The sequence below is a fragment of the Stereum hirsutum genome (assembly GCF_000264905.1).
Source record: "Stereum hirsutum FP-91666 SS1 unplaced genomic scaffold STEHIscaffold_7, whole genome shotgun sequence".
Classification (NCBI taxonomy): domain Eukaryota; kingdom Fungi; phylum Basidiomycota; class Agaricomycetes; order Russulales; family Stereaceae; genus Stereum; species Stereum hirsutum.
In genome coordinates this window covers 1,443,039-1,464,584 of record NW_006763137.1, presented here as the reverse complement: position 1 = coordinate 1,464,584, position 21,546 = coordinate 1,443,039, and the positions used below count along the sequence as shown (strand labels likewise).

Sequence of the window (21,546 nt, the reverse complement as noted above, 5' to 3'; positions counted from 1 at the left end):
GGTGGTGGAGGTGGTGGGTATAGTGGGTTTGGTGGTGGGGGTGGTGGGGGTGGTGGGGGCGGGCTGGATGGGATGTCATCTGGGCCTGTGGGTCCGAGGTTGAGTTCGGTGAGGAGGACGTCTGGGACGTCGAATTCGAGTGCGGGTGGTGCTAGTGTGGGTGGTAGTGGGGGGAATAGGACGCCGGGCGACGAGGCATCGTCTACCGCTGTGAGTCACTTATAAATGACTACCTCGTCCCCTTCCTTTCTCTACATTCCCCCCCTTTCTCCCACCTCCATTCTTCACGGATTCTATTTAATTTGTCTTGGCATGCAAACGTTTCCGTTTCATTTTATGCTGACTGAATTGGTGAACGTGCTCTTAACTTTGACTTTAACTGTGTATGGTATGGCGTTGGGTGGGTGGGTTCTAGTCATCGACGTCTTCGTCATCACGGCGAACGTATACTTCGACCGCTTCATCACAGCATCCCCTCCCCGCCCGACCAGACTGGGCGGTCGGTCTAAAAGCCCAGCCGACCCTGGCGCCTAACTCGCACCCGCATCCACTCCCGCATCAACACCAACACCCGCATCCTCATCCGCATCCTCATACGCCTCCGCGGAACCATCATGGGCATCACACGAACACTAATAACCATGGCTCGTCGTCGTCGTCTAGTCGGTCCTCTCTCCATCAACAACCACAGCAACAGCAGAATGGACCGTCGGGTCGAGCGAACGGCCCCCCGGTGGTCGCGCTGCAGTCTTCGGCGGATTTCCCGCCGTTGGGGGGTGGGGGCGGTGTTAATTCAGCTTCAGGTCCCGGTGCGGTAGGGGGAGGAGGAGGTGCTACTGCTGCTGCTGGAGGGGGCGGTGGAGGAGGAGGGCCGGGGAATGGAGTTGGTGGTGGTGGAGGAGGAGAGAAGAAGTTTGGGGTGTGGGGTGCGGCGTCGGGGAGGTCGGTGTTGATGAGCCCGCCGGGGCAGCATGCGTCGTATAGTAATGCGCTTGCGGGTGCCACTGGTGCGGGTGGTGCGAATGCGAGGAATGGTGAAGGGAGTGCGGAGCAGGGAAAGGTGAGTTCGTTGTGCAATTTTTGTCATCCCCCGTGGTTTTCATGAGTATGAGTGTTGTTTTTTGATGGTGTTCTTTGCTATTCTGCAGGACAAGTCGGCTGCTGCTGCTGCCGCCGTGCTCTCGGAGAGGATGGGGGCGTTGAACGTCGCTGATGGGGACGCTTCTGGGCCTGTTCCTATCGCTGTGGGGGAGAACTCGAGCAATGGCAATGGGGCGGCGGTGGTGGCGAATGGGACGAGGTCATAGGATGGGCGAGGGGTGCTTGTTTATACACGGACTAGTAGACGGAGACGGCTTTCTTTTCTTTTTCTTGTGATGGTGACTGTGGTGGTGATAGTGGGGGACGGGGCGATCGACTTGTGATGGAGATGGAGATGAGCGAAGGGTGAAAGGTGATGTTAGGATGGAATGTGTGGATGTCAGTGTCGTTGTGTTGTACATGTTTGGGTTCTGTGTCGGTCGCATCTTGTTAGTGTCTGTGTGTTTGTGTTTGTTTCAGTGTTCGGTGTTCAGTTGTTGTCGCATCCATACATACATCCATACATCCATTCATCTCGTCGCTCTAGTCTCTAGTACATAGTCATCGATTCATCAATCGCACTCGGTCTCGGTCGGTCCCAGTCTCGGTCTCCTGCCTGTCATAGTCAGTTACAGTTGTGTCGTGTTTGATTTTTTTTTCTCCATTCTTCTTCTTCATTCTTCTTCTTGTGTCATATTCCTTTTCTTGTTTCATATTCCTTTCCTTTTCTCCTTTCACTTCTTCCAATTGTCTATCATATTTTCTTTCTTCAAACTTCTCATCGACCCTCGGGCTGTTGCCTTTCTTACTTTTTCTTCTTACTTTTTTCTTCTTTTTTTGTTGACCCTTTTTGATTTCATCTCTTTCTCCCGTCTTATCTTCTGTTACAGTGTGTCTGTGTCTATCTTGGTGTTACAGTATTGCGACCTCATGAGACGTATACATACGCACTATGATACTTCCAGCACTTGCACTTGTATCATCCCTGACTTCGTGCTCAGCGGTGGTCAGGAAGGATGGAAGTGTTAGGGTCGGGGAACTTGAGCATGTGTGTATGTGCTCGTGTGGTCGCTTTTTTGTTTAGACGCAATTGTACATAAATAAAGATGATCCTTTGTACACTCGATTGTCGTGTGGAATGTTGGTGACCAGTGGTGATATGGATGGCTGCAGGCGAAGGTTCAGCTAGGTTCATAGGAGTTGGGCCACACGGGTTGGCAATGAGTGGCGAGAGGAGGAAGGTTGGAGGAATTCAAATTGAAAAGGCGCGGCCCGGGCGCCTTCGCTGCATGTACGTCCCACGCTGTCACTTGAACTTACCCTTCGCTTTCACCAGCTGCAGTCACCCATGGCCATCCGACGTCTAACGGTTCATGGCTCGTAACCTAATGAGATGAATTGCTATTTTGATTCAACTGTGGTCTGAGTCGAGTCCGTCACGGTTCTGGGTCTTGCTCCTCTTTTATCCTCCCCGACCTTGGGAGACATCACGCATCCCGTGCACTGGACGTCCCTCGGATCGCTCTGATCTTTGCCTCCCAGCCCTTGGAGGGCGTTCTGTAAGCATTATCAGTACCAACGACCCGGTAGGAAACTATGGGCTCGAAAATTTCGAGTTATCCTTTCGTCCAAAAGTGGGATGACACGAGGTAAGCCTTATTTACCCCTGCGCGCTCGGTATGCTCGTCAAGATTTGTTCTACATCTATCTACGACTGGTGTCTTACAAGAACTCTAGCGCCCCAATAGAACTTTTCCTGGCTACACCGCGATATAAGAAATAGCGGCAGTCAAGTTCGGGTGCCCATACGCCGCACCATCCTTAGATGCCTTCACCCACAGCTCTACATCCTTCAAGTAAGCAGCCAGGTTCTCCTCAGAACTCAAATCTACAGGCTCGTGATCCTTGCTTATTTGCGTGAGCAGTGCCCCCGCTGCCAGTACCGTGCCCCCAATATCGTTCGGGTCGAACCTCTGCTGGATCGCACCCTTCACCTTCCCCGACAAAATGTCCCTGCACAGACACGGCTCCTGGCACAAAGTACGCGCAAGGCCGACACCGTCGACGGTATCCAAAGCCTTCACCATCGCTCCTGCGGTCTTGAACCCACCCGTGATGTACGCCTTCGTTTTGGACAACGCGGGCACGATCTTCTCCGCAAACTCGATGAAGAACGCCTCCCTCTTCCTCGTACTCTCTCGCTTATGTTCCCATCCCAACGCCTCGGACGTCCCTCCCGACAGCTCCACAAAATCGAACGTGTTCTCCTCCAAGATTCTGCACACCTCTCTTGCCTCCTCCGCCTGCAGCCCGCCCTCCTGGAATTCCTGGCTGTTGAGCTTGATGCCGAGGATAAAGGAAGGAGAGGTGGCTTTACGGACGCCTTGTCCGATTTCGACGATGAGGCGGGCACGGTTGGTGACCGAGCCGCCGTATCAATCGGTCCGTTTGTTGGTGGTTTGGGAGAGAAACTGTGCGATGAGGTAGCCATAGGCGCCGTGCAGCTGAATACCGTCGAAGCCGGCCTTCTCGAGGTATGAGGCGGCATGAACGAAGCCTGAGATGATGTTTTGGATGTCTTCAAGCGAGGCGGCGCGCGGCTTGGCGAAAGTTATGCCATTGGCATTGCCTGCACGTTCGGTGATTCAGAAACTGTGCGCGTAGTGCGTAGTGAGGAAGGAGAGATGGATGGATGGCTCTAGCTTACCTGGGAGCTGAATGTCGCTCGCGGAGATGGGATGGGACTGGATCGTGTCGGGAACTTGTCTTCCAGGATGGCTAACCTGCCCCACGAACAAACTCCCATTCTTCTTCCCCTCACTCGCTGCCTCCCTAAACCTCTCAAACCTCACCCCTTCGAACTTCGCCTCCCTCGGGATGATGGCGTTCCCCGTCGCTTCGAGGTGTTCGTACTCGATCTGGATGTTTCCCGAGACAATGAGACCGATTTGGCCTTCGCCCCAGCGTCTGTAGAGATTGACGTAGTTTGAAGACGGCACGCCACGAGAGGGTAGGTCGGTGGGGTGGAAGGAGGAGAGACGTTCGGTCATGGCAGATTTTAGGAAACGGTTGGGCGCGGTGCGGCCTGAAAAGGTGAAGTGAAGAGGTTGGCCCAGCGGGGCAGGATCGACATCGTCTGCGTGGTAGCGGGCGGGCATTGTTCTTGACAAGAGGGAAGAGGGTACCGTGACGATGTTGGCTGGAGAGCGTGAAGACAATCAGTGGGGCTTGAGGAAACCATCCTTGCGCCTATAAGTAAGGGCGTATGCATGCAGCCTCGAGGATTTGAACGTTCAACACGGTTCAATTGGGACAAGCGTCAGGTCCATAATGGAGTCCGCTCGAGGGAAGAATCTTTCTACCGGTGTTTTGAGTTGACGAACCAGTTGCGTACTCGCATTGCATCGTGATATCGAAGATGACTCAGAATCGCTTTATATCGCCGACTAAGATGATGTTTGACGCATGTTTCTGCGTTATATCCGTCTGGAGGTGGCTCCGCGCGTGTTTTATCGCCGACGATGGAAGCAGGCAATGGCATCAACTTCGTCGATCTTGGTGCCACATGGCAGTTGAAGTCCTCCCAAACATTGCAGCACTTGTTCGCTAGCGTATCAACAGGATTCGCTTTGAGCATCTTAGCCAGAATAATACTGGGGACCGTGACTCGGGAATCCACGAGCCGCTCATCTTCCAGTTTGCCGTCTATATTTTTAGCAACGCCATGTCTCTCACAGGCGCGACGACAGCATGGCAATCAGACCTGGCATCACACTGATTCACCAGGGACTTGGAGATTGGTCTGGTCTGTACAGCGGATGTGCACGGTGCCTACCATGCCCCTTTCGATCCACTCCTACCCGCCTTCGCAGGCATCGAAGACTACACGGAGAGCTTAGGCCTTTTACGAGATGTGATGCCTTGATGCGTGCCGTTTGTGCGTGCTAAAGACACCTACCCCTATTGGCGTGCTTCACGTTATGCTGGCCTTCTGACTATAAGTTGTTCTTGACGAGCGATCGTGTTAGACAGCAGTCTACAGAGTGTCTACTCAAGGGATTCAGTCCTCGGACTTGATTCACATCAGGAGCGGAAGTAGCGTCTTGTTGGAGGTGCTCACAAGTGTAGGTCTCCCTAACCAGGTGAACAACGTTGTTCGCTTCATTCCCATCGAATTCTCTCAAACTCTGATAGGGTTACTCTTTGGCATCCGATTGACGAAAATATTTTCTTAGCTCTATCGTTGGTGCAGCTTGGCAGCTTGTCTCTGTGAAAACAGGCAAATTCAAGGCCAGGTGCGTTGTCATTGTCTTGTTTTGACACAAGGTCTCGTTTTTTTGGCAGTAATCCAGTGCTGATATTTGTGATCGGTTTCCGCGCGGCTGCTCCTTGCTCACAGAATCATACCTGGAAGCGTCTCAGCCAAAGGATAGTTGCTTTTAACTTTGACGATATCCAGTGACAGGGGCCTGGTTTCGTGGGGAGTCTGGATCTTGCATCATTCGATGTGCGGGACAGAGACCTCATGTCCTTCGCATTGTGTCCCGCATACCGCATTCGTCAGAGTTTTAGGCTCGCGCACAGGGCACACTTCTGTGAGTTCGTCCCCAGGTATGTACCTCTCCATTCCACGTCGTCATCTCCGTCGCTGAAGTCGTGGGCAGCATAGATGATCTCAGATCGATCAAAGAGATTCGGCAGGTTGATCCACGTGTAACGCTGACCGACTCCCCGATTCACCTGTATCAGGGATGAACCCGTGTATTGCACATTTTCTTGAGGGCTCGACCGTTATATATCAAGCCCAGGGTACTTGTGAACACCTCCCCCACCGAGTCCTTCATCCACCCATTCCTTGTGTTCGACTAGTTCTCGTTGATGATGGAGGTAGCGGCATGATGTCAGTCATAATGAAGTCTAATGCTGACGGATATCTTCACAGGACTACGGCCCATCCGAGGGTACCTATCTGCGTGATTCGTTCGATGCAGATCACGCTTGGCCACTCGGATTCCACTTGCTCCTTTCAAACTGGAGCTATTCTGCCTCCGAAAGTGTCTCAGTCCCGATGCTACGCCAGAGACTGTGGATCCCTTACGAAGGGACAGCCAGAGAAGACCATTTAGCTGTCCTCTCATGGCCGGTGTGGTTCCGGTGTCGCGAGACACATCCAGCCGGTTCGATTCCTTCAATGGGAATAAATGTATTGAACGGTGCTAGGGGCCGATTCCGCCTTATCAAGGAAGGCGACGAACAGGCACCGTTGGGGGGCCTCTACTCCTGCAAGTTGCATATCTGGGTATGCATTGATTTAGATCTACTCATTTCATGGGCAGTTGATATAATTTGCACTCTAGCCCGTTGGTCAACCTAGTGTGACGACGAAGCAGATTCAACTCTGGAAAGGTCGTAAGAGCGGGAGAAGACCTATCACGAAATCAGAGCTAGCGAAAGTTATCTGTCGGCGGGTGGACTCATATCTGAGGGTGAGGCCACGATATCCTTCATCACGACTCTGATGTCTGAGTGTTGACAACACTGTGGATTTAGGACCATGACATCGTCATCGCTGGGTACGGCCGGGTGACGTCGCAATACATTCGTCTCGTCGGCTTGACATGGGTCTCTAAAGGATCTATCATGCCTCTGCTTCAGCTTATTCCCGGGGTTTGAAGAGTCTATCAACTTTGAAGAATCTGTCGACTCAAGTCATCTAAGTCATCGAGGTCAAGGCAATCCCTTCATTTCTGTCTATCTGTTGCCTGGCTCGCTTATTTAAAAAGGGTCCTATGGTTTATGCCCCCGGTTGGGCATGCCAAATCGAAGCATACTTTATGGTCAGGCTCAAACATTGACCTCCATCATTATTATCACTATTCACTATGATACCGTGGCCATAGCTCTTCCTTGCATTCCCATGGTATATATACAAATGAACTCTTTCCCTGGTCGGATATCCTACTATTTACTATACTCGCTTACCACGTAAACACTCACCATTGAAGGGGTCTTATTCCCATTTACCTTGACGTTGTATGCCTGAGGACATCTGCTAGATCCCGGATATCCCCGGCCTTCTGTCGTTCATCTAAGTTCGGCGACGGCGTTTGGTTGCTTTACTCTGACGAGCGATTGTTTTCTTCTGGTATTTTGCTCGCGGGCCCCGACACTCCTTAAGCAGCCAGCCGGTGAGTAGAAAGTACAATATTATAATCCAAGTAGATAAAGTTATATCGCGCGATAAAAGTACAGTACCAAAGTCCCTAGTTCAGACAACAGCGCCCTCAGTCTATGCCGAGCCCATACCACGACCCGAACTGCACACCAGGCAGGAGTATGGTGAAGCCTCAAAACCTTGCAGTATCTCCACTATGCAGTCTCCTGGTCTTGCTCTCTCGCCGGCCCCGCTGTTCCACAGCTTTGCTCCAGCTCCTCCTCTTCCTTTCTCAGCCGACTCATCGTCGCACTGAGTATCTTTCTTCTGCGATCCTCGGGGGTCTCATTCGCTAAAGACGCCACACCTGATCCGCCGAGAACGTGGGCAGCTTCGAGCTCGGGCTCGGAGGATGACTCGTATACAGGGTACGACCCTCCGAGGGTATGTGTGCCGGCTTTCGCAGCTTGCTCATATGCGAGGACCTCTCGGTTCAGTCGGGAGTTCATCTCCTTGAACTATCCACGAATATATTTCGTCAGTCACGGCGCCGTAGACAATTAATCAACGATACGCACATCGTCGTCGTGATTACCCCAAACATTGTGTGTCAACTCATGGCACAGAACCTTCCTCACATCCGCGTACAGCTTAAACCCATCATACGCGTTGGTCCGTATCCGCAACTTGATCGCCTGTCCCGCATTCACGTTCAGACCAAGTAGGTCCGGATGCTCGTGTGGCGCAAGCTCTGTCAGCAGACCGACTTCGAGCCGGTTGGTCTGCATGACATGCTTGATAGCTGGGTCTGATGCAAGCCGTTGAAGGAAGGAGAGAGCCGAGGATGGATTGGGTAGGTGTGGAAGGGGTTCGATGCGGTGGAAGCGATACTTGAGGGCAGCGGAGGACGAAGAACCTGTCGAGCGAACCTATCCGTATAGTGGGCATAGTTTCGTCAATCCGCAACCCAGAAAATAATGAATGAAAAGCCACGCACCTTTACGGTACCCTTTGCTTGCCTCTCCTGCATAATCCTTTCCACCCTCTTCTGTTCATCCTCCACCTTTCTCAAACCGCCCAACTCCTCGTCCGTGTTCCCCAACATCTGCAACTTAAACCCATCCTTGAACCCTGCATCGGACAGTGTTGTATCATCTCCGTGTGAAGCTTTCTTGCCCTTGTAGAGTAACTTCTGGTTCGTAGGAGGTATATTTGTCAGCTCCGCGATGGAGGACCTGAGCTCTGCGAGGGTGGCGTCTGATGGAAGGGTAATTGGATAGTTTGAACCTCTGTGTGAGATCTGAATATTAATGTCAATAGGTGTAGAAAATCATCTTTCTGTTAGGCAAGGAGAATATTCGAGATGTTTCGAGGTATGCTGACGAACCTCTCGTAAGCTGAGAAGGACGTGACGCGCGAGGGACGCGTATGGTGGCGGTAGCCACTTCATGGCAAGCCTTGTGCCGCGGAACCCTTTGCTTAATGGAACACGGATTCGGGGGTTTGGCGGCTTGTTGCTTCATATATAAGACCCCAGGGAGGGTATCTAGAGGATGGTCGGTGCACTTTTTAAAAATTCTCCGGGGGGGTTTTCGTCAGAGAAATTTGGCCGTTTGTCACACCACGTGCGTGTGACATTACCATACTGGGCATGATTTGTCACACGTGTGGTCGTCCGCCACCCCGCCACTCCACCACCGTAGCCTGCCAGTCTTCTCCAACGTCTGTTTGAAGACTGTACAAGCAAATATACAACCAGACTTCACGATGTTCCAGGTATATACACATCATGAAATTTTTTTAGTCAATATATCTTGGGTACTTAGGGTTCCTGGTGTGGGTCTTCACCAGAAATTTGGCCGTTTGGTTAGGGTTAGGGTTAGGAAAATCCCCTGACTTCGAAATGGCGGATTTACTCTGGAATGAGGGTCCCTGAGTCCAGAAATCCTATTTTCAGGTCAAGAAAAAATTGAATACGGTGTGACATGAAGTGGCTACCGCCACCATACACCGCACAGGATATGATAAATCACAACAAAAGTTCTCCATGCACATGTCTCTGTAAGGCCTCATCTCACGCACGCTCTCATCCCTGCTACTTACCACTATGTGAAACTAGATCCTGTCTCAGCAGAAAACAAAAACAATGGATGTAGCATTCCAGCAGTGGCCATTGTGGGGATTGAACCCAAGACCTTCGCGTTATTAATATTATATAATTTAGCAAATTGTGTGATATATATATAGCGCTATGAATTATAAATCCAACAGAGTGGCCTCAGGGGCAAGGACCTCCAGCCAAGCCTGGCGCCTTGTTCGATGTCCTCTTCGATGTACTCTGCACGCCATATCTGGCCCACGGTCTCTAGGACACTATGGCATGCCGAGGTTTCTGTGCCACGACATCTCAAAGTCTCGAAATTCTCAACATCCTTACGCATAAATCCATCGTATCCATGTTTCCTGCGGCCACCGTCCCGACTTCTCGACTTTCCAGTTCAACGGCGTTTCCAACAATGTCATTACAGCTCAAAGATACCTCAGAAAGATAATAAACCTACTTCTACAGGATCTCAGAATGACTTAGACCCGATACCGCCTAAATTTGATAGTCTGGCAAAAGCAATACACGAAAACATCTACACGTTACCCAACTTGCTCACCGCCTCTCGAATCGCAGCGTGCCCTGTTCTTGGTTGGGCTATTCTATCGGACGATTATCTACTTGCGACAGGACTGTTGGCGTATGCTGGGGTGACTGACTGGGTACGTCCGAATACCTGCTGTTTCGAACGGCGCGTTTGGGATTGTGAGAAGTGTTGAATGAACTCTGTTTCTTGCAGGTTGACGGGTTCCTCGCACGTCGATTCAATATGCAATCCGTCATGGGAACAATTCTTGACCCAGCGGCCGATAAAGCTCTCATGACGACACTTGTTATAACTCTGGCCATGAAGGATCTACTGCCTCGTACGCTTACCCTACCATCTCATGTCGCACACGCGTGACAAATGTGCTGCTAGTTCCTCTGGCGGTGGTCATCCTTGGACGAGATGTACTTCTTAGTCTGTCGGCGTTCTACATACGATACACTTCTCTTCCTCCTCCGGTACGCGCGCCTCTCCTCTTCTGGGGATGACGTGGCGTGTTGAACACTTGTGTTTGGGCCACACTTTAGAAAACATTCCAGCGGTATTGGGATTTCTCTATCCCTTCCGCTGAGGTGCGCCCCACGCAGATCAGCAAGGTGGGCTAGTCCATACTAGTACCCTTTTATACCACATATCTGACCTCTTTGCCTTGAACCAGGTCAATACCGCTCTACAATTGTTGCTCATGGGTGTAACAACCGTCGGACCCCTTATGCCGCACGACATTTCCACATTCCTCTGGGGCCTGCAGTACGTTTCACGTCCTCTCACCTTGTGATTGTGACCTCATTATGATCATTTCCAGATGGACCGTTGCAGCAACAACGGTTTGGAGCGGCCTCTCATATGTCTTCGCGAAGAATGGATTCCGTGTGGTAGCCAAAAATGCGAAAGTCCCGCCTGGCACCCCGCCACCGCCACCGACTCCTCCGCCTTCGTAGTCAGTCGGTCAGCACCATCGTACGCCATCAAACAGTGCGAATCAGTGGTCGATATTCCGCTTCATCTTCACTGCCCTCAACGACGGAATACGGTTCAGCTCGAAGCGATAGTTTGATAGAAATCTAGCACTGTGAGGTTATGCGACACGCAGGCTTCTTGCTCTAGCAGACACATATTACATCAAATGTCAGAAACATACTCTTCCGAAAAACCGAATAAACAGTATATAAAACAAGAACGTATTACATGCTATACGTGACTTCTCTTCTCTTTCAGTAACCTAACCAGAACGAGATAATGGAGAATGTGGCGGTGGCGAGTGGGGATACATCGTTGAATGGGACAGAGCTGAGAACACAAAACACGGAGATCGAAGAACGCGAACACGACAGACGAAAGCACGAGAAGGAAGGAACGAAAGAAGACCGGTGTCGCTGTATTGTAAGTAAGTTGAAAGTGAATAATAGAAGTGAGGTGAAGTGAACCAATGACACAGTGCATGTCATGCTGGTTCGAGCGAATCCCAGTCAATCCATAATCCAGACTACGAAACCAGCGAAAAAAGGACATAGAGAGGAGATTAGGACTCTTAGAAACTGGATGCGAGTATATCTGACCAATGAAATGTAAAGGAAATCGCCAATGTACATATGGTTCATGTCTATGGTCTGCTGCCACTACCGCTAGCTCGACCACCTGTGCCGTTCTCGACTCGTCTGCGTCGGACCTCCTCAAGGGCGGCTTGTACTGCGGGCTTCTGAGCACATTGGTTCCGCCAGACTTCGCTTGCACGACTGTAAAATATGCATTAGGATATATGAGCTATACACGGGAGATGAGGGGGTTCCAACTTACCGGGCCCTTTGCAAGAACATAACACCCAGCGCGACCGCCCTCACCGTCTTCCTCTTCTTCGACGTCTTTTGGACCACAGGAGCTACCGGGAACCCGATCCGCGCGATGGAGGCCACGATCTTCTCATCTCTATTCAACATGAAGAAAATTGAAACACAACTCAGCATGGCATCAAAGAAAAGAAAAGGCATTGGCACGTACCCTCTCTCAGATCGAGCCAGCAACACCATCAAATACTTCTTCTGGTACGCGAGGTCTATCCGAAGCATGCTCTCACGAGTGAACTTGGCCTTGAGATACCGTATCTGAACGATGAGCCCTTTGCTCTCAAGTTTGTGTTGCGCGCGTAGAGCTTCGACCTGGTCGCCGTTCCTACATCGCGAAGAAAATAGTCGTCAGTGAACCAGATCACTCATGATGGGTAGGAGGAAAAAACTGCTCACGCTTCACAGACATGATCCTCCCAACTACTCTTCTGTCCCTCAAGCATGCCGATCCGCTCTCTCAACACCCTCACCTCCGCCCCAGCCTGCTTCTTACCTCTCTCCATCTTCTCCACCTCTCTCTTCATGTCCTCCACCTCCTTCCTGAGATTTCTTTCGTTCCTCCTCTCCTCCTCCTTCCTCTCCTTCTGCTCCTTCTCTCTCTGCTCCCTCTCCTTTTTCAAATCCTTGCCCAACCCCTCCGCTGACTTCCTCATACGCACCAGATCAGCCTCAAGCGAGGAAATGATCTCAGAATGTTCTTTCCTGAGTGCAATCTCGTGCTGGAGCTGTTCTTTCTGTTGTTGGTGTGTCTGGCTGAGTTGAGTCTGGGTTTGTGCGAGGGTCTGGGTTTGGCGATGGGTTTCGGTTTGGGCAGTCGTGAGATCGGAGAGGGCACGGCGAAGATCTTCGATCTCTAGGAGACGAAGGTCGAGTGCGTGACGGCGATCGTCGTGCGAGGTTTGATGGGCGGCGCGCTCGTCGCGTAGCTTGGCAAGGCGCTATTTGTAGGCGTAAAGGAGACATTCAATCAGTACGGTGTATGGTACAAAATAGACATTGGAATGATCACCTCTGAAGCCTCTGTATAGCGTCGTTGGAGGGCTTTGTGGTCGGCGGCGAGCATGGAACGTTCCTGACGCAGTTGCTCGATAGTGTCCTGGTTCTCGGCGACTTTGCTCTCGAGCAAGCGAGCTTTCTGTTCGGCATTGGCAGTGACTAGAGGATTTGCACGGTTAGGAAGAAGGGAACAACGTGCAGCGATACGAATGAATCACCTCGGAGCTCGCCTTCGAGGTCGTTACTATTCTTCTTGACCCGCTGCAAATGGTGTTTGACGTCTTCCATATCCTAATTGAGGGTGAGTAGTTAGTATCCAAGTACATGGGCCAGGTAGCCGGATAAACGAACAGATTCTGTCCGACGTAATTGAAGCATGATGTCCTGCTTCTCCCGGTCCCAACGACCTTGCTCGGCGTTCAGCGCCCTCAACCTCGTACGCTCTGTCTTAAGAGCGTCCTCAAGTTCGCTAATGACCTTTCTAGCCTGTTCCAAGTCCTACATGACTTGAATCAGTAGACGCTCCAGATATACAATGTAGAGACAACGGTCTTACCTCCTGTACACCAGCCTTCGCCCTCTCTCCTGCCCGTGTCTTCTCCGCGATTCGTTCCTTCGCCTCTTGAACCTCCTGATTCAGGCGATTCGCTGCATCCTTCAAAGCCACCTGATCACCGAGAAGTTTACGCTTTTCCTCGTCCCATTGACGTTTCATGGAACGAAGTTGTGAGTTCACGGCTTTGAGCTCAGATCGGAGGGCTTCAGAGCTTTTGTTGGGTGGAGTAGGAGGCTCAGAGAGGTTCAACGACGAGCGTTCTAGGATCGAGCTATAATCACATCGTTAATATCATGATGCGAATCCGGACAGGGGGAAGACAAAACCAAATACCTCTCATCTCCTTCGGCAAGTCGGCTGAAAGCATGCATGTCGACCTTCGTATGGCACTTCTGGCATCGTACCTTCTCGAGTCTACGTGTCCTACGCTCTTCTTTTCTCATCAATCGCGCTATTTCGTCTTCCACGGCCACAACTCGAGTCCGTTCTTCTTCAAGTTGCTGCCTAAGCCGGACGGCGCCGAAATCGGCCTCTTGGAGTCGGTCCAATTTTTCGTCAAGAACTTCGTTCAGCTCTTCGACCTCACTTTGCAAGCGTTCAACCTCGTGAACGTAGGGCGATGCATCAACACCACCATTCGTGGGGGAATTCAACCAAGTAAGCTATATACGAGTCACGATCTTCGTTCAGTAACAGATAGCACTATGAAATAGCGAAAAGCTCGATTAAACTCACGTCTTTCAAAGGGGCTCCAGGCGTCTTAGGTGTCTTCAACGTCATATTGAGGGCGTGGCGATGGAAGGGAGAGATGCCGCTCGTGTTGCTAAGGATCCTGCTGGGCGTAGCCATGGACAAGTTACTCTTGAGACCTTTAACCCTCTCCAGCAACTCGTCTCGCTCCCTCTCCAGCACCTCAACCTTGGCGTCCCGAGCTCTGTCGATGGCCTTGCGAGCAGGAGATTGCGCTAACAGGCCGTTCAACCTCCCGATTTCCTTGTGCGCCTCGTCCAACTCTTCTTCCAACGCCTCGACTTGAGCCGCGGCTTCTTCAAAAGCAGTGTCCATGTCCCTCGAAGGATCAATATGGGAGCCCGAGTGTTCGCGCTTACGCTCAAGAGCAGCCAACTTGCTACGAAGATCTGTCAATGCTGCCTCGTCCTGGGACATCTTGGCCTCTGTGGCTTCGAGGGCCTCCTCCATCTGACGAGCAAGCTCCTTGTTGCGCTCGGCCTCTTCCTCAAGTTCGGCCATGGCTTCCTGGGCGTCTTCGTCTTCGGCACGAGAAGCAGAAAGCTTGTCGTGGAGTTCAGCGAGTTCCTCGTCCTGGACGTGGATGCGTTCGGCGGCAGTGGTGGCGTCAGCTTCGAGGTTGAGGATGTAGCCTTGAGCAGCTTCCAATTCCGCCTCTGCATCCTGTATGACCGACTCCTTCTCTGCAATTTGGCGCTCGGCTGTAGTCAACTGTTCTTCCTTCGCCTTGAGCTGTTCCTCGAGCCCACGAGACTTTGATCGTTCGTCCCTGCACTTCTGCTCGAGGTTAGAGATCCGGTTGTCCGCCTCCGTAAGCTCGTCGTCGAGGCTTCGAATTTGGGACTTGGCGTCCCGAAGCTCAGCCATAGTTTGACCAAGTTTCTCGTTCGCGTCCCGCAGTTCGTGGCCGACGCCCCCACTTCCCATCATCCGTTCTGCCTGCTCAGCCCTCCTCACGGAAAACTCTCTCTCTGCCTCACATTTCTCCAAGGCCCTCTCCAGCTCCTTCACGTTCTCCTTGATCTTGTCGGCCCCAGTAGCTCTGGCCTCCGCATCTGCCAGTTTGCTCTCCAAGTCCTGCACGATCCTCTCCACCCCCTTTTCCACCTCGCCCATACGCTCTCTCCACCTCTCCTTATCCTTCATGCGATCCGCGTTCTCTGCCTGATACCTCTGGTTCACATCCTCCTTCTCCTGCACACACCGATCCAACTCAGATCTCAAGTTCTCCAATTCCTCCTCCATCGCCACTTTCTCTTCCATCCACCCCTCCCCACCTATATCTTCCGCCACATTATCCAAGCCAAGCCCGATATCACTTATCCTCGGCCTTCCCGCGCCTGAGCTCCTCCTCCTTCTGCCGGCACTCCTTAGATCCATTCCCCCCATTCCTGTCTCCGCCCCAATACCATTCTCTACCATCCTCCTCAGCTCCTCAACTTCCGCCACCAGATGCCCATTCTCCACCTTCAATGCTCCCACAATCCTGCCCATGCCTTCATTCTCCTCCTGCAATCTTCTGTTCAATCCGTGCAGATAACTATTCAACTTCCCTGCATTGAACCTTCCAACTCCATGCCCACCAGCTCCTAGCCCCATGACAGGATCGAAAGATGCATTAGCACGCGCGTGTGGCTGAGTCGTAAGATCGTGCGAGGAAGCAGTGGAGATGAATGAGGCTCGATCAGTCCCGTACTCGTATGGCGATTGTGAACCTTCGGAATGAGCTGCACTTCTTGCATCGTCGTGATTAACATTTGATTCGGAGGACGCAGTCCAACCTTGAGCAAGAGGATGGGAGAATCGCCCGCCTCGCGCACGGGGACGAGGAGTGACACCTACGAAGGGGGCTTGCAATCGGCCTCCAGTAGACGCGCTTTCGTCCGTCAAGCCATCTCCACTTCCGCTACCGCTGCCACTGGCAGTCACAGTTATGTTCGCTGCGGGGCTGAGGCTGTTACCACGAACAGAGCCGCTGCCACCACTTGTACTAGAGACTGGTTCCGGAGTCTCGGCGACATGGCGAGGGTGAGGTGTAGGATGGGCGGCGTATCGAGGTCTTGCCGTTGAGTTAATAACGTCAATCAGGAATGATTTCTTCTTTGCGAATGGTGTGGTAAAGTCAAGTTCTTCGTCGTATCCCCCAGTACCCTGGCTGCCATAGTTAGCAGGAGTCGCCGGTACGCCGAAGAAAGCGGAGGTGGACGGCACTGCCGGTGCCGGAGTGGCCATGGGGGCAGTGATCTGGAAACGAGCGCGAGGTCGTGGTTGAAAAGCCGGTGTTGGCGTGAACATGACCGACCCTGCAGGAGAAGAGTGCGCGGTGGACGGAGCGGGTGGAGAAAGGGCGTTAGAGTATTGTGATGGTGTGGGTGAATGGAGCGTCGAAGGAGGGAGCACCAGGGCGGGTGAGCGGTAATGCGGCATTGGGGTCGCCTCTTCAGATGAAAATGTAGGTTCGCGGACAGTTCGCGAGTGGGATTGCGAGCTGACAGTGCGCTCATCGGTAGTGGGTTCGTCGTTCACCTCACTACGCTCGGGCGGACTATCTTCCGGGTGTGGAAGAGAAGGAAGGTCGACGTCGACATCGAGGTCCATGTCGCTCGTGTCGTATGGGTGGCGTTGTTCATCGTCCGTAGGCTGTTGCGAGCTAGTTTGGTCATTTGCTTCCTCTGTGATGTCTTGCTCTTGCCCTTCTTCGTGTCGAGGGAAGGACCGAGATCGAGAGTATTCATATGCGGGAGAGTTGTTATTCGAGGGCGGAAGGGGGATCGCGAATGGTGAACGAGGTGATGCTTCGCGTGGGCGAGGAGGCCCAAAGGACCGGCTGCTCTGAGGTGTCGAGTTCGATGAAGAGGAGGACGGTGATGGAATGGTATGAGTAAGGGACGGCGTACGTCTCCCTATTACGGTATTCCGTAACGTGACGTTGCGAAGTTTATCGAAGGGAGTGGCCTGCAAGGGTATCTATTGAAATTCACCTGATTCTGTCAAAATGAAAGCACTCACCCTACTCGTCTCTGACTTGATGGAATAATCGTACTTCCTTGACTTCGATTGCGATCCATGGTCCACTTCCATCTCCTCCGGCGGAAATGGTGAACCTGTCCGACTAACAGAACCCAGCGCCTCCGCAAGTGAGTAATCATCTCCATCTGCATCGCCCGCACTTCCAGCATTCGTACTCTTCAGCATTCCACCGTGACTATCACTCAAGTCCATGTCCTCATCACTGCCAGGCTCTGGATCTATCTGTGGCAGAGAAGGAATTATGCTGATGTCGTTGAAGCTATTGCGAGTGAAGCTGTTTGCCCGGGTCTGAGGGGATCGCGTATCGGATCTTCCTAGTCTGAAGGAGCCAGTATTAGATACAGTAGAAAACCCGGCACCAGAGCCTGATCGTCCATGACTCCGACTATCAATCGAATGTGCGAACCGTGTTGTACTCGTTGTACTCGAAGGAGGCCTGATGGTGGTAGCAGTGTGGACCGAGATGGCTGCGGGCGTAGAGGTATAGGGAAGAGACAGCGAAAGATTGGGATCGGTCAATGACTGTGAGTTGTTGTTGTGATCATCTTCGGAGGTGGCCGTGTGGTCTGGGTATGCGGAGTCCTCGAAGGCGGGTAGAGAGGGTAGAGAGGGCATATCTTGCCCTTCATTGTCTTCTATACGCCTCCATATACGAGATGGCGTCTCTAGAAGAGCCATGTTGCTCATATCTTTGAGACGGCGGGACGGTTTTGAGTGGGTGCTGGTCCAGTTTAAGTTGTCAGAGTCGCCGGCGGATACGCAAAACTGACGTACTTCAACTTACCAAACTTAAGTATAAGGTATCACTAGTACAATACTGGAGCCACTTGTTTCGGCGGTGTCGAACGAGAGGAAATGGGAGCCACAGAGCAGTCGACGGCACAGAGAAAACGAGGCAAGTTGAACGAAAGGGTATTGCCGCGTGGCGCGCCCTTGTTACCCTGACCGCACGTGATCGTGTTTACTGCGTGTCACAAAGTGCCACAGTGGCCCAATACAAGTACACGATACTCAGTCATGACCATGTTCATGAAACCAAACACCCCTCCGATTGACTTGATCGCAGTCAAATAATCATCAGTCATTTCATCGTAAGTAGTCATACATATTCATACACATCCTGAGCGTCAGAAATCGCCTCCAGCGTCATGCCTCCGCGCTGAGCACCTGCAACCCCAGGCGATGGTAGCAAACACTGTCAGGCTCAAAGAGTGTACCGATAACCGCTCCAATCATCCCCCTTCTCCGTCCTCGCCGCTTCAACGCTCTCAAACCTTCCGTTCCTTCTCGCCCTCTCCTCCCTGGCCGCTTCGCTCTCTTTCTCTGTTCCACCATCGGCTCCCATCCGTTCCAAATAAACGCCTTCGATGACCTCTTCGCGTTCACCCCTGTCACGCCTAGCGTTTTCGCGACGTAGGAAAAAGTAATAGGTGGAAGACGCTACAATGCCGAAGCCGATATACATCAGGACGAGACCATGACCGAGGGTGTACCAAGGTTGGTCTTCGGATCGGTACTGAGCAGAACATTGATGCAAGTCAGCGGAGAAAATATTTATACGTCGGAACAAAGAGACGAACGACGTTGGAAGAAACTGCTCCGTTGATGTTACCGCTGATAGATCAAGGAATGAGCATACTTTGCTAACAGGCAAAGGGTGAGAGGGACACACAAAGAGATGACCATGGCTATCGTCACAGATCGTTTATATGATCCCTCTACGTTGTTGGAGACCCACGCGCTATATCATAGTTGATCAGCAAAGAAGTGCAGCAAAGTGGAGACGGTCAAGGAACATACATAGTATTCGCTACAACGATATTCATTTATTAGTATGGAAGAAGTTTCCGAAGCTTTCAGAAATGAGGCACTCACGAATCAGTGGATATATACCACTGAGATGAGATGAATGAACTATCAGCGCCGCGTCTCGTGTGTCCAGATCAGAGCACCCAAGCGTACCAAGTCGCGAGATAAACAGCGAAATATGACAGGGCAGCGCTTCTCGATGCAATCAAGATGATGTATCCTGCTCCCCCGAGGAAAAGGAATCCACTATATTATGAAAAAGTTAGCGATCGACGGATTGCGCAGCCACATGTTCCTTAAGTGTGGGATAGCCGTACATGTTCAACAGTCCTCTCTGTTTGATTCGATCGGCATACCATCCGACGAGACAAGTGACGAGGCAGGCAAAGGCGTAGACGGGAACAGTGAGTAAGTTTGCGGGTGTTGACTTGAAGCCTGTAGAAGTGATCGACATCGGCCACAGTACAAAATACTGTCCAACGACTACACATTAAAGTCGGAGGAATCTGGAAAAGCTTACCGAGCTGGAATAATAATGAGAAGGCCCAGAAGGTGAATGAGATTCTCAGAACATATACGATGATACCTCTAATTGGAAGCGAACCTGGCTGATGATACTAGGCAGGAACCTACAGAGCACACCAAATGAAGATGAGCTCGCGATATCGTGCAGGATGAGGTACCAGAAGAACCCACAGACTGAACGCGTAAAGCGGCATATCACTCCCAACATAGACTATCACTGCGCACAGTCCAAATGAAACATCAGTACATTGAATGCAACAGGGTGAGAAAAGACACTCACTTCCGACCCAAGTCTTCCAATCAAAGACACTCTTCCAGATCCACTTCCACCTCAACCTCTCCCCCGCTGCACTGAACTGATCATCGCTTTGCAACCTCCGAATTATCACCACCCTCTCTTCCTCGGTCAGGAACTTCGCAGTGTCTGGGAAATCTTGGATGACCCAGAAGCTGAGCACTCCTGCGAGCACGGTGGCTAAACCTTCGAGGATGAAGATCCATGACCACCCGGATTTTCCGCCGACGCCTTTCATGTCAGATATAGCTGCCTAAACATGAAGCAATGCATGTCAGTGTGACTACTAAACTATTTGAGGATCGGTATCGGTTGGACGTATGTCAGGAAGTATGGATGAGGTCCGCGGAGCGGCGAAAGTATGTGTTGAACTATGGGCCGTGAAGGTGGATGGAGAACAAGACCAGACTGGGAATACTTACAGCAAGCAGCCCTCCAAACGCACCCGACACCGAAGCGGCAGAGAAGAAGATAGCGGCACGTATGCCGAATTCTGAACGTTTGTACCAACTTTAGGAGTCAGGAGGTGTCGAAGCGTGTGCCGTGGAGAAGAAACATTGAGATGTCAGCTTCTCGTCATCGGTAGTAACTCGGGGACGGAACAGGACGGTCGACTGACAAAACGAACAAGTTCGTGAAGGTATGGGAGACACGTACCATGATAGGTAGTAATTCACACCAGGGAAGAGGCCCGCTTCCATAAGACCTGTCCCATCCGAGACGCGGAGAGAGTAGGGGATAGAAGTCAGTATGGTCAATTATAGTAATGGATCTCCTACGAGTATCTCCGTCTGTTGGAGTGGGACTCACCCAACATGAATCTCATGCCTGCAGCAGATACGGAACGATATGTCACCGAGTATGAGCGACATGGGAGTAAAGTGCGGAAAGTGCACGAAGTATCTTACCCATTAGTCCTCCAAAATTATGCACCAATCCCTGCACGGCCTTTTCTCGAGGAATAGATCAGAGGATGGAAATAGCTGAGCGGACGATTGTATATACCATCATGACGCCCCATAATAGCATGATAGCGGACAGCCAGATTGACGGTCTGAGTCGTTTCAGAAATACATTCGAGGGGACCTGAGATACGACGTAGGGTTGGTGAGACGATAATCGGTACTCGAGGCGAGTTTCTGCAGTATGGGAGAACTCACCTCAAAAAGTGCGTACGGGAAGAAAAATATTGTAAGAGACAGCAGATACTGCTTGTCCGTGATGTGCAAGTCCGTTTCCAATCCATAAAGCTAAGTCGAACGCATGATTAGTGCTGTATTAGACGACGCTGTCAGATGTGGCACATACCTTAGCGTTCCCGATACTTGTCCGGTCCAGAAAGCTCAGCAAGTAAAGCAAAGACAACCAAGGAATCAATCTCATGTCGACTTTGCGCAAGAGCTTGCGTTCGTTGACCCCCGAGGTATCGATATCCTCGCGATAGATGCCTCCACGTTCCTCTGCATCTTCGCGGACAGCCACTCTCCCTTTCTCGTCCGCGAGCTTTCCAGAAGACGCACAGGAGCCCGGTTTCGCGCCTGCTTCAACAGACATAACGAGCAAGCACTAGATGATCGTCGTAGCGTGAAGCGTGGTGGAAGAAAAACTCTCAAGGCACTCCGACACGGTCTGCATCTTATATACCCGCCCCAATCGGTGACAGATGGAGATGGGCCATACAGCGTCACGGCTTACCGTAAGGAACCGGAAAGACTATGGGCTGAACGAGGCATCTTCAGGTGACATACTTAGCGTGAGCCGAATGAAGAGCACTCAATTCGGCCAGTGTGTTTGTGGTGAGAAGTTCAACCCTCAAGGGTTCTTTGGTGTTCACGTGTGCATCCACAAGGGGGAAT

General features: G+C 51.7%; 6 protein-coding genes across 6 annotated transcripts; 2 read left to right on the top strand and 4 right to left on the bottom strand.

Moving 5' to 3' along the window:
- Positions 1-2,840: 2,840 nt before the first annotated feature.
- Positions 2,841-4,238, bottom strand: STEHIDRAFT_168683 (FMN-linked oxidoreductase; the record flags this gene model as incomplete). The annotated part of the gene is made up of 3 exons (XM_007304338.1): positions 2,841-3,463; positions 3,593-3,709; positions 3,788-4,238. 3 exons carry the CDS (start codon positions 4,236-4,238, stop codon positions 2,841-2,843), a joined length of 1,191 nt encoding a protein of 396 aa, XP_007304400.1.
- A 1,673-nt stretch (positions 4,239-5,911) lies between these two features.
- STEHIDRAFT_121619 (uncharacterized protein) lies at positions 5,912-7,071 on the top strand. The gene is made up of 4 exons (XM_007304337.1): positions 5,912-5,967; positions 6,023-6,379; positions 6,438-6,566; positions 6,631-7,071. The coding sequence occupies exons 1-4, from the start codon at positions 5,959-5,961 to the stop codon at positions 6,751-6,753; spliced, it is 618 nt and encodes a 205-aa protein (XP_007304399.1). The 5' UTR covers positions 5,912-5,958; the 3' UTR covers positions 6,754-7,071.
- A 218-nt stretch (positions 7,072-7,289) lies between these two features.
- On the bottom strand, positions 7,290-8,684 carry STEHIDRAFT_147253 (WLM-domain-containing protein; the record flags this gene model as incomplete). Its single annotated transcript, XM_007304336.1, has 4 exons — positions 7,290-7,752; positions 7,813-8,163; positions 8,232-8,534; positions 8,622-8,684. The coding sequence occupies 4 exons, from the start codon at positions 8,682-8,684 to the stop codon at positions 7,450-7,452; spliced, it is 1,020 nt and encodes a 339-aa protein (XP_007304398.1). The 3' UTR covers positions 7,290-7,449.
- An 881-nt stretch (positions 8,685-9,565) lies between these two features.
- STEHIDRAFT_97533 (uncharacterized protein) lies at positions 9,566-11,054 on the top strand (the record flags this gene model as incomplete). The annotated part of the gene is made up of 6 exons (XM_007304335.1): positions 9,566-10,000; positions 10,078-10,204; positions 10,258-10,343; positions 10,413-10,481; positions 10,544-10,635; positions 10,691-11,054. 6 exons carry the CDS (start codon positions 9,566-9,568, stop codon positions 10,824-10,826), a joined length of 945 nt encoding a protein of 314 aa, XP_007304397.1. The 3' UTR covers positions 10,827-11,054.
- Positions 11,055-11,149: 95 nt separating this feature from the next.
- STEHIDRAFT_139527 (uncharacterized protein) lies at positions 11,150-17,883 on the bottom strand. The gene is made up of 12 exons (XM_007304334.1): positions 17,846-17,883; positions 17,041-17,782; positions 14,017-16,998; positions 13,615-13,943; positions 13,282-13,552; positions 13,077-13,223; positions 12,944-13,016; positions 12,739-12,884; positions 12,126-12,667; positions 11,884-12,054; positions 11,683-11,811; positions 11,150-11,621 (listed from the first exon to the last, which is right to left on the bottom strand). The coding sequence occupies exons 2-12, from the start codon at positions 17,746-17,748 to the stop codon at positions 11,489-11,491; spliced, it is 5,631 nt and encodes a 1,876-aa protein (XP_007304396.1). The 5' UTR covers positions 17,749-17,782; positions 17,846-17,883; the 3' UTR covers positions 11,150-11,488.
- Positions 17,884-18,265: 382 nt separating this feature from the next.
- On the bottom strand, positions 18,266-21,269 carry STEHIDRAFT_97528 (MFS general substrate transporter; the record flags this gene model as incomplete). The annotated part of the gene is made up of 18 exons (XM_007304333.1): positions 20,999-21,269; positions 20,851-20,940; positions 20,696-20,776; positions 20,599-20,638; positions 20,501-20,518; positions 20,348-20,396; positions 20,113-20,200; positions 19,676-19,943; positions 19,567-19,612; positions 19,471-19,499; positions 19,188-19,305; positions 19,024-19,116; positions 18,937-18,956; positions 18,862-18,871; positions 18,734-18,802; positions 18,642-18,675; positions 18,422-18,577; positions 18,266-18,382 (listed from the first exon to the last, which is right to left on the bottom strand). Exons 1-18 carry the CDS (start codon positions 21,242-21,244, stop codon positions 18,266-18,268), a joined length of 1,572 nt encoding a protein of 523 aa, XP_007304395.1. The 5' UTR covers positions 21,245-21,269.
- Between the last annotated feature and the right edge of the window lie 277 nt (positions 21,270-21,546).

Coding starts and splice junctions, on each gene's coding strand:
- STEHIDRAFT_139527 (XM_007304334.1), bottom strand. CDS start 17,748: ATGAGCAACATGGCTCTTCTAGAGACGCCATCTCGTATATGGAGGCGT. Junction 13,944..14,016: donor CTGGAGCCCCTTTGAAAGAC/GTGAGTTTAATC, acceptor ACTCGTATATAG/CTTACTTGGTTGAATTCCCC. Junction 12,668..12,738: donor GCTATACAGAGGCTTCAGAG/GTGATCATTCCA, acceptor GCCTACAAATAG/CGCCTTGCCAAGCTACGCGA.
- STEHIDRAFT_121619 (XM_007304337.1), top strand. Junction 6,380..6,437: donor CCTGCAAGTTGCATATCTGG/GTATGCATTGAT, acceptor TTTGCACTCTAG/CCCGTTGGTCAACCTAGTGT. Junction 6,567..6,630: donor GGGTGGACTCATATCTGAGG/GTGAGGCCACGA, acceptor CTGTGGATTTAG/GACCATGACATCGTCATCGC.